Source organism: Apus apus, chromosome 22 (assembly GCF_020740795.1).
Source record: "Apus apus isolate bApuApu2 chromosome 22, bApuApu2.pri.cur, whole genome shotgun sequence".
Lineage (NCBI taxonomy): Eukaryota > Metazoa > Chordata > Aves > Apodiformes > Apodidae > Apus > Apus apus.
Window position 1 is genome coordinate 269,943 of NC_067303.1, and position 15,175 is coordinate 285,117.

Genomic DNA, 15,175 nt, shown 5'->3' on the forward strand with positions numbered 1-15,175 from the left:
CGATTTTCCCCAGATGCTGCTTTTCATCGGAAAGTGCTGATTTTGACTTTTCCCTTAGTTTCCCATCAGTCTCGGGGCCCTGATTTCACCTCAGCCACCCCCAGCAACGCTTTCGGGTTTATTCTCAGGGATTTTGGGAGTCTAGTTTTCCTCTCCCACCGGTTTTGCCCCAGGATAAACCCCACAGTTACCAAAGAATCCCTGTTACACCACCAGGATGATGGAGCAGAGCAAGATGAAGAGCTAGAGAAGCAGCAATAGCTTTATTTAACCAACATTTCTCAGAACCAGGGCCCAAACCAGCCCCACAGCCATTGGGGGAGCACTTGGGTGAGATGGAAACTGGGATCTCCAGGGCATGAGCAAGGACCTGCCAAGGAAACACTTCTCATTTATCCCGGCCCAAAGCTCCACTCTGAAACCAGTTAAAAATCACAGTTCTAGCTCTAGCCCAGTCCCTGCAGATGCAAAAACATCCCAAGCCCGATCCTACCCTTTACAAATCCACCTCAAAACCCCTTATTAGATCTGCGGCGTCTTCCCCTGACGCAAACAGCGGTTAATAAATAGCACCAGGCCCCACAAACCAATCAGTGAATGATTGTCCAGGGGGAACAGAGGAGCTGCCCCTGGCTCCATGCCCCAGTGCCACCTCTGGCCCCGTGGTCTTAGGTTTGCTCTGTGTCCAGCGGGATGGCAATGGGGAAAAGAAACCATTGGGCACGCTCGGCCGCCCGCCCTTCCTGCCGCAGTTAATATTGGAGAGGCGGCAAGAGGGCAGCGGCTGGTGGTAAATGTTAGTGCTGGGTCATGGTGCAACCTCCTTCCAGGATGGCATTCCCCACCAGTGTCATTTTTTTGAGGGACAGACCTGTGTAATTTCAATGTGGGGAGGGAAAGCAGCCTCCTGAGGGGCTGCAGCAGACAGCAAAGGGTCACGCTCACCTGGAGATTAAATACAGATACTTTTTTTTCCTAGGAAAAAACAAACTTTCCAGAGCAAAGTAGAGGCTGGGTACCAAGCTGGGTGGATGTTACTGGAGGAAAAGTAAAGGAGCAATAAAAACCTGGCCCTGGACTGCAAGCTGCAAGGCAGGGGCTCTCCCAGTTTCAAACCCAAACAGATACTGACCCCACATACCTTGTTTCTCTTCATTTCACACTCCCAAGGAGACAAACAACCCTTGAAAACAATTTATTCTGCAGCTGAAAATTCAACACCTGCCTCTAAACTGGCCCTACAGAGGGATGGGCTCTGGAGTGGGCAGGCCCAGGCACAGACCCCACTCTCCACTTCCACAGAAATCCAGGGAGGGGGACACAACCAGCAGGTGCCCCCTCACAGACGCTTCCCTGAGCGAGCACAGAGCGCAGCCAAGTCACGGAGCCGCAGCCTCCCCGAGGGGCTCCGGGCCACGGGGACGCAGGACGAGACCACCGACTGCAGAGCATGGCTGTAGGCTGGGGAAGGGAACAGAGAAGCAGCGCTAAGCGATGAAAGGTCTCGAAACTGGGTTCTGCTGCAGCCTTCTATCATGAACCAGAGAGAGAAAACTCCTTTTTAAGACAAAGTGACATGCCTGGAGTTTTCCACAGTTGTCTGTGTGTTTCTGGGTACGGAGTGATGCAAGGCCCCAAGCAGAAAAGCCGAAGGGTTTTATCAAGCCCAAATTTCTCTATTTTTTTTCCCCCTAGAAGACAACTCCCAAGTATTTTTCCAAGATCAGAGCACTCTCCAGTATAACAAAGATCATTTCCACCATCTTCATGCAACCTCCCAGCAGCAGATCACAGCAAAGAGGTTTCCTGTGCCCCTAACAAGCCTGTTTGCAGCATTTTCCTTCCAGTTCTCCCCCACCAACACAAGTACAGGCTGGTGCTTTGCAGAGGACACCACCAAGGTCCCTGAAGGGACAGAGGAATAGAAAAAAGAAGCAAAGCACCAGACTTGGATTATATTTGCAGGAGTGTCTCTACCCAGCAGCCCAGCACCACAGAAATGTCCCGGTGGGTTTGATTTCTCCCCATCTAATTAGGCCCTCCTCTCCCCAGACAGAAGCTCCTACCTCGGTGGTTTTTGTAGAAGATGCAGTTGTTAGCACAGGTATCTGGGTGGGAGTCCCAGAAATCAGACCCGCAGGAGCACAGCGGCGGCAAGTCAATGTTGGAGAGTTTTATCTTCTCCCTCAGCTGGGCTCTCAGAGCTTCGATGTACCTGCAAGGGACAAAATATTCACCTTGCCAGCACCACCCGGCACGGCGCACGGAGCAGGGGCCCGCCGCACCTCACATGCTCCTTATTGCGTTGCTGCTTCTCCTGAACCTTCCTCACACTCCTCTCCTCCAGCTGCAGCTGGGCCAGGGTTTCCCAGGCCCCCTCTCCCAGGGGGAGCTCTGGCTGGTCGACCATCTCCTGCAGCCGCTGCTCTTCTGCCCGGCGCTGCTTCTCCTTCTTCCTCTTAATCCTGCAGGCACAGACATGCTTAGAGCATGAGTTTCTCCATCCCACCCTCTGTTGCCTGCTGGCTCCTGGCTGCAAGACCAGGGTAAGGGAATTCAGACACTTCTGCTCTCTCCTTCTGAAACCAAGTGAGTTCTTCAAGATCTGCCAGAAAAGCCCAACAGCTCAGCTTTTCCACTCCCAATTTCTTCTCCTCATGGATCCTACCATGAGCTGGAGGGTCCATACCACAGCGATCCTACCAGCTTCCAGGACGAGGAGCACAACAGGGCTGTAGGAGAGCACTGGATACAGCCAAGAAGCTCCAAGGATCCCACATCTACTTCAAAATAGGCTTTTGTAACCAAACCTTCCTCTATTTCCTGCACCCACCCAGCCCTCCAGCTCTTTCAGTGGAATCTGGGTTGTGTAAGTGACGTGTAAAAGACGCTCCTTTCCTTGACAAGCAGCAATTACAGAGCACAAAGACTTTAAACTGAAGCATCTGCCATTTTCCTCCCACTGAGGAATACCAAATGCAAGAACATGTTACAGGCTGATCCCTGCCAAAAAGGCATTTAAATAAAATAATATTAAAAAAAAATCAAGGTTGGGTAGAAGCCAGAGGGAGAAAGTGTAATTGAAGGAGACATTTCAGCTGTTACTCTGTTTGGGGGGTCATATCTTTACATCCAAAGGGAAAGTGCTGAAGCCAAGTCTGCCCTACTCAAGATATAAACTCCAAAACATTTTTTAAATGAAGTGGTAATAGAGCCTTAACTATCCACCCATAAATCTTTCTGCTATAGAAACGAAGGCCAAGGCCAACTTCAGGCTTTACACCACTTAATTGCAAAACCAGATCCTTTCCGTGTACGCTCCCTGAAACCGAGGGAAAAAAATACCATCATAAAAAGATATCACAGGAACTAGGAAGTCCCTGGTGACTCGCCAGCACTCGCAGGGCAGGAGAAGGTCTCTGAAGATCCACTTTAAATATCAGGAACATGGCTGAAGGGGCATTTCTTTAGCCTGGCAATTTCTCTCTGAAAAGTGATCGTGAAAATCCTGCCCCACTCCCACAAAGCCACTGTAGGGACCACAATGGTCTGAGCTCCAGCATTTTATTTTAGAGGAAGAGACAATAAAAACCCTTGAAGCCTCTTTCCTATTTTGGTGTGAATTTGCAGAGCTCCTTCTTAGCCAACCCCTGATGACTAAAGCACCAAAACAAGTGCTGACACTTTTACACAGATACTGAGTTTTCAACCCTGGAACAAGTGCTAGGAAATCTTTTTATTACACTATACACCTTTATAGCTGTAAGGGTGAAGGTTCTGATATTAAAAACCGTGGAGATAAGAGCAGTGTAACAACGACACAACCTCACTCCAAAGCATGGACTGCGCCATAAGGGCTGGGGATCAGTCACAATTTGATGATTCCAACTCCTATCCCAGCCACTCAGGGATTTGGAAAGTAGCTGGAGAAGGACTCAATATGGCTCAAGGATCCTTCCTGGGTCCAATGAATCCCACTCCAGGGCTAACAGATTGGGTGCTAAAATAAACCCAGGAGATAAGCCAGGCTTTACAACTGCTGCTTGTGTCTTGGTGCTTCTTTCAACATACTCATGGTTTTTAAAAAGCTGAAGAAGTGGCATTTTTAACCCTGCTCCCAGCCAAGGAGTCAGAGTGTTACCCAGCACGTGGGGCTTTTTGGTACCAAGCTGGATCGTCTTCTCCAAGCCTCTGCTTTGAGCTGCAGAAGTGCTCTCCAACACAAGTGCACGCAACCCCCCCAGTCCTCCGAAAGGCCCTGCCTGTGACAAAGAAGGTGACACTGAGGAGCTGGTGCTCACCACATGTACTCACTCAGCAACTCTCTTCTGCCTCTCCCTCTGCCTCTGCTGCTCCCTCACCTGCTCGCGCTCGATGCTCATGAAGAGGCGCCTGCACCTCAGGAACTCGCTCTGACGCTGTGGGGAAGAAGAGGCACCTCTGAGGAAGACGTCTGGGATCACTGCCAAGTGAGACCTTGATTCCTGGAGCTCCTTCCCTGGGAGTCTCCTAGTGCACATGTCCCAGGGCTGGAAAGCCAGAGAAGCGGTGGTAGATAGGAGAAGGGGGATCAAGACATCTTGGAGCATCTGAGAACTTTGCACCCGCATCCCTCGACTCTACCTCCTTATGGATGGAGGCTCCATCATGGGACAAATCCCTCAGCTCTTGCTTTCCTGGGGGTAGAAGAGCTGGTTCCCCCCTCAACTACTCCAACAGATCTACAAGGCCAAGGATTTCAATCCACCAGAAAGGCTGCTGGTCCTCTGCCTGGACAACACAGAACTGGAGCCACTAAGAACCCCAGAGGTGGCAAAGGCTGAGACAAGTCCAAGAGGCCTGCAGGGGACAACTCCCCCCCTGCACACAGAGAGGTTCAGTGGCTTAACCCCATCGATGCAGCAAGGGCAGGAAAACCTCCTGGCTAAAGCTCATGCCAAAAGCCTGGGAATCCCTCAGGACACAACTCGTTTGAGGCCAGAAAGTTTAGGCTGGGATTTTTGCCTCATTCACACCAAGAGTTTGTCCATCCAAGCCCTGCATGGCTACAGATAAAGCAGCATGAGAAGTCATCAGGCTGAGAGTGGTGAAAACCTGACGGAAAAAACCCACAAGGAAGAGAGTCCTGCCAAACCAGTTATCCCAGGGTGGATCAGAGCCAAGGAGATATAAAGCCAGGGGCAGAGGGACATGCTGGGGGCAGGAGCAGCCTGACAAGCGCCAGCTGCTGTCACACCATCTAGAAACCACCACTGAATTTGGGAAAAATGCACAGAAGGGGCAGAAAAAACTCACAATTCCTTCAAAGTCCTTTCTAGTTTCACGCTGTGAAAAGAGGCAAGTGTTCCTCTTCACTTCAGAAGGAAGCAGGAAAATAGAAGTCACTTCCTTCAGACAACCCATCATTCCTTCACATTGCAGTGATGAGTGTGAACCAGACTCTCCATAAGCCCTGACCGTTCAATCAGAGACTCAGCATCAGGCCCTTCTGCTCTTAGCCTCACACCCAAACCACATAAAGTGGGTTTGTTCCATTTTGTTTGTTTTTAAACACTTTTGGCAGCTCCTTCCTCTCCACACAACCAAAGAAAGTGATACCTTTGTTCGACCAGGCACATGAAGCTTGTTTCTCCTTCCACCCTTCAGTGTCCCAGATTTGGAGAGAGCAGCATGGAATGGTTGCACTTATGGCCACAACGAACCTTAAATAGAACTCAGTAGGTTTCTCCAAGGCCTGAGTCACCACCAACAGTGAGGAACTTGTAAAAGATGCTTTGTGAGGCCTCACATCTGAGCAAGCAACATCCCTGCGCTCAATACCTTCCAGCCCTGACATGGAGATGGAACAACAAGGACAAACCTGCTTCTTGGTTTCCTCTTGATCCACACCAGCCCAGAGCACAAGGGGAGCTTGGCCATCAGTGCGGGGCCTCTGGGGAGGCTCGGGCAAGCGCGAGACCTTCACTGACCCATCCTGGAACTGGAAAATAACCCGAGAAAGCAGCATCAGCACCCTTACAGTCATGTTTCTCATCTTAACTGGAAGGGATTATCCCTACAGTCCTCAACAGCGTAAGCCACCTATGAGCTCTAATTTTTGGAGGGTATGGGTTGGCCATCAGCAGGAGATTCAACGTGGGGCATCTCCATGCAGGTGCTTGAGGCCAAAGCTTTGTGAAAACACTAAGGATATCCTTGAAAGAGGTTCCTGGTTTAGTTAAAGTATGGACTCACACTTCCCTTAGCCTGGAGGAGACTCAGGGGGGACCTTCTCACTCTCTACAACTACCTGAAGGGAGGCTGTGGTCAGGTGGGGGTCGGGCTCTTCTCTCAGGCAACCAGTGACAGGATGAGAGGGCCTGGCCTGAAGCTGCTCCAGGGGAGGTTTAGGTTGGGTATCAGGAAGCACCTCCTCATGGAGAGGGTGACCAGACATTGGAATGGACTGCCCAGGGAAGTGCTGGAGGCACTGGATGTGTTCAAGGAAAGGCTGATGTGGCACTTAGTGCCATGGTCTGGCTGATGTGGTGGTGTTGGTCATAGGCTGGATCTGATGATCTTAAAGGTCTTTTCCAGCCTTGGTGATTCTGTGATTTCATTATGAACTCCATGAAGTGTGAGAAAAATAATAATGCAAACAAAAAAAGTGTCTGAGGCATTTGACAGCCATAACCTCAGCCTAAACATCTGTGCTTTTCCCCCTGTTCTGTATTTCCCAAGCCAATATTTCCACTCCTGGCCAGCCTAACCAACCAAGGTTAGGCACATGGAGCTGTAGCCCAGAAGTATTTATTAACTACTCCAGGGAATCGAGGTGAAATGTTTCCACACCTCAGATGCTTAAGGAAAGCCTTCCTGAAACCAAAACCAGGATGGATAAATCCATGAGCTCCACCCTACTGCCTCTGAGGGGGGTGTTCAACCAGCCTGAGGCACAGGGATCGTCACAGCCAGCTCCTGCCCCTGAGGCAAAGCTTTTTTTCCCCCCCTTTTCTAGGTTTCCAGCTGATTTGCTGCACCAGCTGCTGCTGCCTCTGAGCTGGGTCCAGTGGAGGCTGCAAGCGCACACACTCTGCTCCAGCCTTTGACTAGCATCACGGGGCAATCCTGCACAAAGCCCCTTCTGAGGCCACAGCTGTGAGATGGAAGCAGTGAGACAGAAGCCACCACACCACTCAAAAGCCTGTTTTGACAACATTAGGCTTCAGAGCAAACTAGGCCTGAGGGAGTGACTGCTCCACTACAACAGCAGCTTCACCACCTCTGCCGAAATAAACCCAAATCCCAGCGATTCCAGCCTCTAAAAAACAACAGGCCCAGCCACATCAGCCTTACTTTTTCAAACTTGATTTTGATGTAGAAGTCCTCATCTTGCTCGGCACAAGGTGGGGCTATGCCCTGCTCCTGCAGCTCTGCTGGGAGATCATGATGTCCAGCCAGAAGCAGTTCCTCACTCTCCTCTTCTGCAGGCACCATGGCTGGCCCACCAGACTCCGGTTTCTGGAGGAGAAGGGAGGAGAGTGGGGTAAATACTGAATTAAATTTGCTGCTTTGGTGCTGGTGGAAAATCGAACATCTTTCTGCACAGGCCAGAAGCAGCTTTAACTCTGTAGAATCAGTTGAAATCTGGCAAGCAGCAGCCCAACATGTTCAAGCACCACCTAAGGGCATGAGAGCCAAAAAATCCAAACTTCCTTCATGATTCTCTTCTCACCAAGTGCAGAAATGGGGGCACAGGTGTCTGGGGGGCAAAGGGCAGGCCGGGAGAAGACCTCTCCAGGTGCCACTGTGCAACTGCAAGGAGCTGGGGGGTGGTGGGAGCTCTGAGTGCCACTGATCCTTCAGCTGGTAAGTGGGCTAGCTCCCCACTGGCAAGCACCAATATTTTGAGAGGCAGCAGATTGTTTCCTACAAACTAAAAAAACCAAATGCCAGAAGCAAACTCAGAGCCAGGATTGATATTTATATATATATTTCTTTTCCCCTGCTTTGCTGCCCCTTCAGCATGCTGGGAAGGGAAGAGGATTGATGACAAGAAGAGGATGGATCAATGGGAAGAGAGCAGGTCAGGCCTGGGATTCCTTGAAGGATGGAGGATAGCCTGGAGTTAATCAGAAATTATTTTATAATCTGATAATTTGATATTTGATTATTTGATATAATCACCACATTATTTGATGATTCCTCCATCAACCCTGTTACTGCTGTGCCATTATGACTGAAACACACCACTGAAAACCTGCTTTGGTGAGGCCAAGAGAGCAGAGAGGAAGAGTTACTGCTTTGCAAGGATGCTCTGGAGGTAGAAGGAAATGAAACTAGGGGAAAAAAACCCTCAATTTTGGGGAATGATGATGAGCTGGGGAAAATAATTTGGGTGCTGTCATGCTGAGGACCTACAGAAGCCTACCAAGCCCTGAAGATCTGGTGAGCAGGATGATCAGAAACACAGGTCACATTTCCATGTAATCACTACATAGGTATCTGCTTGGGAAAGCAGGAAAGAAACTCTTGGAATGTTTTTTGACCTGAAAAGAAAACTCTAGGAGAGAGGAAGAGCAAGGATTTGGGGAACAAGGACTATTGATTGCCAGGAATGCAACTCTTCAGAGGGAAATAAAAAGGAACAATGCAGAAAACAGGATGAAAGGAGAAAAAAAAATCCTGTAAACTGAGCAAATGCAAACTAGATGTCCAGGTTACCAGAAAAGGGCAGAGTGAGTTCTCCTTTAAATCAAGGAAGGGAAAAGGCAACACTGAAGAGAAGGGTTTGGCCTCAAATATTTGACTGGCTGACTTTTGGATAAAACAAGAGGAAATCACCTTACGAACAGGCTGTGAGCTGCCAGGAGACAAGATAAACAGCATAAATTTGTCAAGAGCAAGTAAAGTTGAGCTGGCTTGAACTTCTCCTCCAAGAGAAGAAAAAGGCCTGGGGCAAGGCACAGCAAAAGACATCTTGGTTAGAGCTTCAGATTCAATACTGGGGTTCAAGGCACAAAACCAGGGTAAGACCTGGGTAGGTTCTGCTCCATAATCTCATCATCAGCCTGGATGATGCGACAAAGAAACATCTTGATTACATTCATCCACCCTGCCAAGCCACTTGAAGCTGTGGGAGTGATTGAGAACTGGCTGAAAACACTTGGGTTGACACCAGAGGGATCTGCTAGAAGAGGCAGGACCAGGATATTCAAGGAGAAACAGAGCAAAGGGCAAGGCAGGGCACTCCAGCAGCTATTTCCAGGGTGGTTAAACCTTCTGCATCCCAAGGGAAGGGAATAAATTGCTGTCCTGCCTAGCTGTTGACATGGCATACCTTTCTACAGGGAGAAAGGGTCAGATTAATATTAGAGATTTGCACTCTCCTATCTTGGAGTAATAAACCGGATTAATGTAATATATCAATAAACTCCTTCCTGGAACAAGTGGCCTAGGGAAGCTGTTAAACCCTCCTTGGTTTAAGGAGAGAGTAAACCAACTGGAGCTGTGGTAAGGTCTAGGTGGGAGGATGGTGCTGATCCCTCCAGCCTGGTTTCTCCTTGTTTATGGTGGAGGACTCATTATGGGACTCCCTCATCCCTTGGACTAGCGTGGGCAGAGACAGTGTTATTGATGCAAGGCTTTAGTGCTGCTAATAGCCAAGTAATGAATCTCTCCCTTCTTGCTGAGCAGTCTGGCTGCATCAAGGACTGACACAGAAGGGATGTACAGTGTCCAAAATAGACAGTGAGGGTTTTCCAGCCCATAATTATACTGTTTTGATATCTCTTGTTCCCAAAGTTCACTTCCTTGAACAGAAATCCAACAGTACACAGAGAAGGAAGAGTCAGACCAGGCCTTATATTTTCTAGATAACAGCCAGCCAATATCTAGCTCACCTCTGATTAACCCATGAATGAGATGGGAATGAAGAATTGCAAGACGGGCAGGAAACTGGCTCTGGAGGAGGCAATAAGACAAACTATCAAGTTGGGGTTCTCCAGAGCTCACGGATGGATAAATTATGTCAGTTAAGAAAGGTCTTGGCACACAAAGCCGGATAAAAGCTGCCGCAAAAAGCTGCTCTTGAGAACAGTGACAAAATCAACAGAACAAAAGGTGATACACTCACGGCTGGCCTCCTCACACACCCACAATTCTCCACCAGAGACCAGCCTGGGTGAGGAAAACCCTCCAGATCTTTGCCACCCAGACAAAACAAGGAATCAATTCAAGGGAAAGAACTGTTGAGGTTTGCTGAAGAAAGGAAGGCTCCTAAGGAGAGGGCTGATGGTCACACTCCTCCCAGATACCCAGATCACAATCTCAGCCTTTAAAAATCTTTTTGAATTCCCCAGATTATGACTGGTTAGTCTGTGCAAACAGATAGGTCTTTATCCACTATATCCTGCTGCCTTCTCTGAAAGGCAGCAAGAACAGAAGAACAGAGCTGAAACCCACAGGCTGACCACCAGGTGGGTCACAAAAGCCCAGTTGGCTTCACTTCTGCTGGAGAAACTCATTGAACTACCCTTTGGATTTGCTAATTAGAGCCAGACCTTCCCCAGCTTGCCAGGTAATTCCTCTCACCCTCCCTCAGCCTCACCTCTCGCCTCCAGATGCCACCAGGGAGCTCAGGGGGATGAGCTCCTGGCAGGATGGTCCTGCAGGAAGCCAGCCTGCGCCGAACCTGCTTCACAGTTTTGCTCAGCTGCCATTGGGAGAGAAAAGAAAGACAAAACAAGTTGGTCAGGAGCCTTCCACAAGGGCTACACCAATTTACCTGCACAGAAGAGACCTCATGTCCCCCTGCTCCAATGAAGGTGCTTCCATCAAGGGAGTGTGACTCAACACACAAGCTCCACAAATGTTGCGGTAGGGGGATTCAGGTTATGACTGGATTTGATGATCTTCAAGGTCCCTTCCAACCAGGATGATTCTATGACTCTATGAAATACAGGAAACCTGCAACCCCACGTGTCCTTCAGAGCTGCCCCAATGCAACAAGATCTCAATTCCAGCCTGGAAATGCCTTGGTTACAGCTCATTCACTCCCAAACCACTTGGCTGAGATACCAGAAGTCCCAGATCCCTGATTGTCCAGCCAGAAGGGATTCTCCAACCCAAGGGAAGCCACGCTTCAACCAGAATAACTGCAGCTCCCAGCTGGACACACATGCTTTAGAAATCCCAAATGCAGCACGAGCATCACTACTAAAAAATGGACCTTACAGCAGGTTTTCCAAGATTCCATGATCCGATATTCCTGGTCTGCAGATGAGCTGCAATAAGGTAGCACCACCTAGTGCCACCGCTCCCACAAAACAGGCCTGCACAGCAAAAGGGCGCTGTCTCTACAAGGGTGGGCCAAGATCAACCATCAAGTCCTCCAAGAAGACATCAACCAGCCGTTCTGATGAGTGTGACTGAGGTGCACCACCATGTTTAGTAAATCAGAGTGAAAAGGTGAGGCAGCATTTCATTTGGTCTCTTCTTCCAAGTTACACACAACAGGACAAAAGGAAATGGCCTCAACTTGCCCACAGGAGGATTAGAATGGGTATTAGAAGCTTCTTCCCCAGAAGGGTTGCCAAGCCCTGGAACAGGCTGTCCAGGGCACTGGGGGAGTCACCATGCCTGGAGGGATTTAAAAGCTGTGTAGATGTGGTGCTGAGGGACATGGGTTAGTGGTGGTTGGTTGTTCAGCCTGGAGAAATGAAGGCTCTGAGACCTTAGAACACCTTCCAGTACCTGAAGGGGCCCCAAGAAAGCTGGGGAGGGACTTTGGACAAGGGCAGGGAGTGATGGGACAAGGGATAATGGCTATAAACTGGAAGAGCGGAGACTTGGATATCAGGAATAAATTATTTCCTGTGAGGGTGGTGAGACTCTGGCCCAGGTTGCCCAGAGAAGCTGTGGCTGCCCCATCCCTGGCAGTGTTGAAGGGCAGGCTGGATGGGGTTTGGAGCCATCGGGGCTGGTTGGAGGTGTCCCTGCCCATGCAGGGGGTTGGAACTAGATGATCTGTAAGGTCCCTTCCAACCCAAACCAGTCTGTGAATCCATGATTCCACATGGCCTTGGCAGTGCTGCGTTCGTGGTTGGGACCTGATGATCTGAGAGGTCTTTTCCAACCCAAAAGATCCTCTGGTCCTATGAGGACACTCACCTGGGCAGCTCGCTGCTGGAAGGACTCGCTCTGCCCCTGCTGGGTTGGGCTGGGGCCACAGATGGTGGGTGGGGGGCGGCCCCGAAACAGGCAAGTGTCCTTCCTGGGGGGCCAGCGCAACACGGAGCCCGAGTAGTGCAGAGCCAGGCAGCTCTCCCTCTCTGCCTGCAGGGACAGAGTTACAAAGCCACCAGCCACCTTCCCACCATCGTCCCATGCCACGCAGGAGCTGCCAGCACAACTGGGTGGCACTTCTTAGATGTTTTGCTGAGAGGGACACAAAGTCCCTGCAGGGCTGAAGGCACCTTCCAACTTTCCCTTCCGAGCAGAGTCACCTGAGGACATCCACACTCAACCAAGCCCTGGAAACAATGCAAAACACCCCAGAAGGGCCCCAAACCATTGATGTTTTCAGTGAGTTCCCTTCTCAGTCCCCAGACAGGCTCTGCCAAGTCTCCCTGGAAGTTGTTTAAAAGTAGAAAAGGATAAAAATATAATCTTAGGATAATCTAAAACAAGCCCACAGGGGGAATGGGAATATGGAGACCATGTGGAAATGCTGCTTGAGAGGAAACAGGATGGGAATGAGCCACCAGGAGATATCTACAACACTCCCAGCTCCAGCTTGGCTGTTTTTTAACTCCACACAGTTACACCCAGGACTCGGTTCTGCTGCTGCCCAAGAGAACCAGTGACCTTTCCGCAGGGAGCCAAAGGGCTGGTGGAGCACCTTCAGCTCCAAGGTGTCCCTCTGACCCTGCTCCAGAGGACATGGGACCCGCCCGTGGCCACTAGTCCCCTTGTTCTTGCTTATTAACACCTTGAGGTCCAGTGGGTTATTTTCCCAACTGATGCTGTTCCCAGGGGCGTTTCCTGCTTACCAGCTCACAGGACCTCTGCAGCTGCTGCTTCCTTCGCATCCTGACCTGGTGGTTCACCCGCCGCTTCACCTCTCCCTGAAAGCGCCTCAGACCAGCTGCCTTCTCGTGCTCCAGCTCCCTCAGCTCCTCCTCCACCCGAGATGCTGAAGCCTGCGAAAAAAATCCAACCCAACAAGGCTCCTTTTACCCAAGTTTAGCTCCATTGCAGCCCTGCAGCAGCTTGGAGCCTACCTTCCCTGCACAGATCTATGAGCCAGGTGAGCAAACCCAACACTGCCTGGTTTCAAAAATCACATACATACATACATATATATATATATTAATATAAACACATATTGGCCTGGAGAAGACTCAGGGGGGACCTTCTCACTCTTCAACTCCCTGAAGGGAGGCTGTGGTCAGGTGGGGTCTGGGCTCTTCTCCCAGGCAACCAATGACAGGACGAGAGGGCCTGGCCTGAAGCTGCTCCAAGAGAGGTTTAGTTTGGACATTAGGAAGCACTTCCTCACAGAGAGGGTGATCAGACACTGGAATGGACTGCCCAGGGAAGTGGTGGAGGCACCGTCCCTGGAGGTGTTCAAGGAAAGGCTGGAGGTGGCACTTAGTGCCATGGTCTGGCTGATGTGGTGGTGTCAGGCCATAGGCTGGACTTGATGATCTCAGAGGTCTTTTCCAGCCTTGGTCATTCTGTAATATTAAATAAGCTCCAACAACCCTACACAGCTTCATCCACACCTGAAGTTTGTGTGCTGGGGAGGAACCAGGAGCACCCAGCCCTCCCAGTCAGGAAGAGTTCAGCTCCCCCATAAGTTTTCTGGTGTCAAAGTCATGTGGAACACGGAGATGATTCATTTCCATATATTATCTCAACCTTTCAGGATTTAAATTTCAATACGGAAATAAATCTTGGTGGAAGGGCAGGAGCTTCTGTAATGTTCAGACATTAATTACAGGGGACTGAATTCATCATCCTACATTTAATGCACTATTAGTCCTCTTCTAATAACCCTCAAAGCAGGAATCCCCGCAATAAGCAGCAATAAAAACTTTCATAAGTGTTTCTAACAGAAGATTGACTCCAGACCCAGAAATATTCGACTTGTCGATTTAAATCCGCTTGCTGAACATCCTTTATTTCCAAATTTGGTGCTGATAATCCAGGGAGCAGCTGGGAAGAGATGGGAAAAACTGATGGGTGGGCAACAAAACTGTGGAGTTTTACCCATGCTGGATGGAGCCTAGAGCTAAAACATAGAGACCAGGCCCAAATGAAAAGCACAGAGCATGCTACATGGATAATAAAGTCATTAATTAGAGCGCTGGCTGGATTTCCCATCTGATGGTTGAAAATTATGTGGTTTTCCTCAAAAAAAGCAGCTTATTTGAGGGCAATCAGCTCAAACAGGGATGCTGGCCACAGTAGTGGCTTTAACCCTGACAAAAATAATGAAAATAAATTATTTGGTGTAGAAGCAGCTGCCTCCAAGGGGGGATAAAGCTCCAATCATCCCTGCTGGCACAATGGGAGAGTGGGGACCCCCCGGAGCAGGGCTGAGGACCTGCAGGTGACACTCACAAAGGCTGGGCTCTGCTCGGGTCCCCCTAGGGCACTCTCCACCCAGATGCCCACCGGGACCACGCTGGAGCTCCTCTGGGCCAGCACCCATCGGCTTGGGCCGGGGGGTCTCGCTCGTCGCCCGCCTGGCTGCTCCCCGGGCCCCCGGGGCTGATCCTTGGAGGGGAGCAGCATCTTGGCACCGCGGTGGGGTCGAGCCTGGGGAAGGTGTAGAGCAGGTGAGCAGACCCTCCTCTCCCGGCACCTGCATCCACAGCCCCTCACTCTGCACCTCCTGCACTCCCTCCCTGGGCATCCCACACTGCCCCCCACACCTTCAGCTCCCCAAAGCCCCTCCCTCCGCAAGCCCCTGCACATCCCCCCGGAGGCCCGGGGACCCCCCCAATCCCCCCAGTCTTGCACAACCCCTCTCTCAGCCCCCATCCCCTGCTCCCCCTCATCCCCCCCGGAGCCCCTCCAAACCCCTGCATTCCCTCTCACCCCTGCACTCCCCAAGCCTGGGCTCCCCTGCCGCCCGCCCCCCCCCAAACCCGGGCCCCCATCCTCTCACCCCAAACCCCCCCCCCCA

At 50.6% G+C, this 15,175-nt stretch overlaps 1 protein-coding gene across 1 annotated transcript; it reads right to left on the bottom strand.

The window, feature by feature from the left end:
* Positions 1 to 1,180: 1,180 nt before the first annotated feature.
* CCDC15 (coiled-coil domain containing 15) lies at positions 1,181 to 15,166 on the bottom strand. Its single transcript, XM_051638397.1, has 12 exons — positions 15,158 to 15,166; positions 14,608 to 14,805; positions 13,032 to 13,181; positions 12,151 to 12,315; positions 10,589 to 10,693; positions 7,336 to 7,500; positions 5,861 to 5,980; positions 4,362 to 4,529; positions 4,072 to 4,262; positions 2,286 to 2,465; positions 2,067 to 2,215; positions 1,181 to 1,461 (listed from the first exon to the last, which is right to left on the bottom strand). The coding sequence occupies exons 2-12, from the start codon at positions 14,779 to 14,781 to the stop codon at positions 1,340 to 1,342; spliced, it is 1,689 nt and encodes a 562-aa protein (XP_051494357.1). The 5' UTR covers positions 14,782 to 14,805; positions 15,158 to 15,166; the 3' UTR covers positions 1,181 to 1,339.
* Between the last annotated feature and the right edge of the window lie 9 nt (positions 15,167 to 15,175).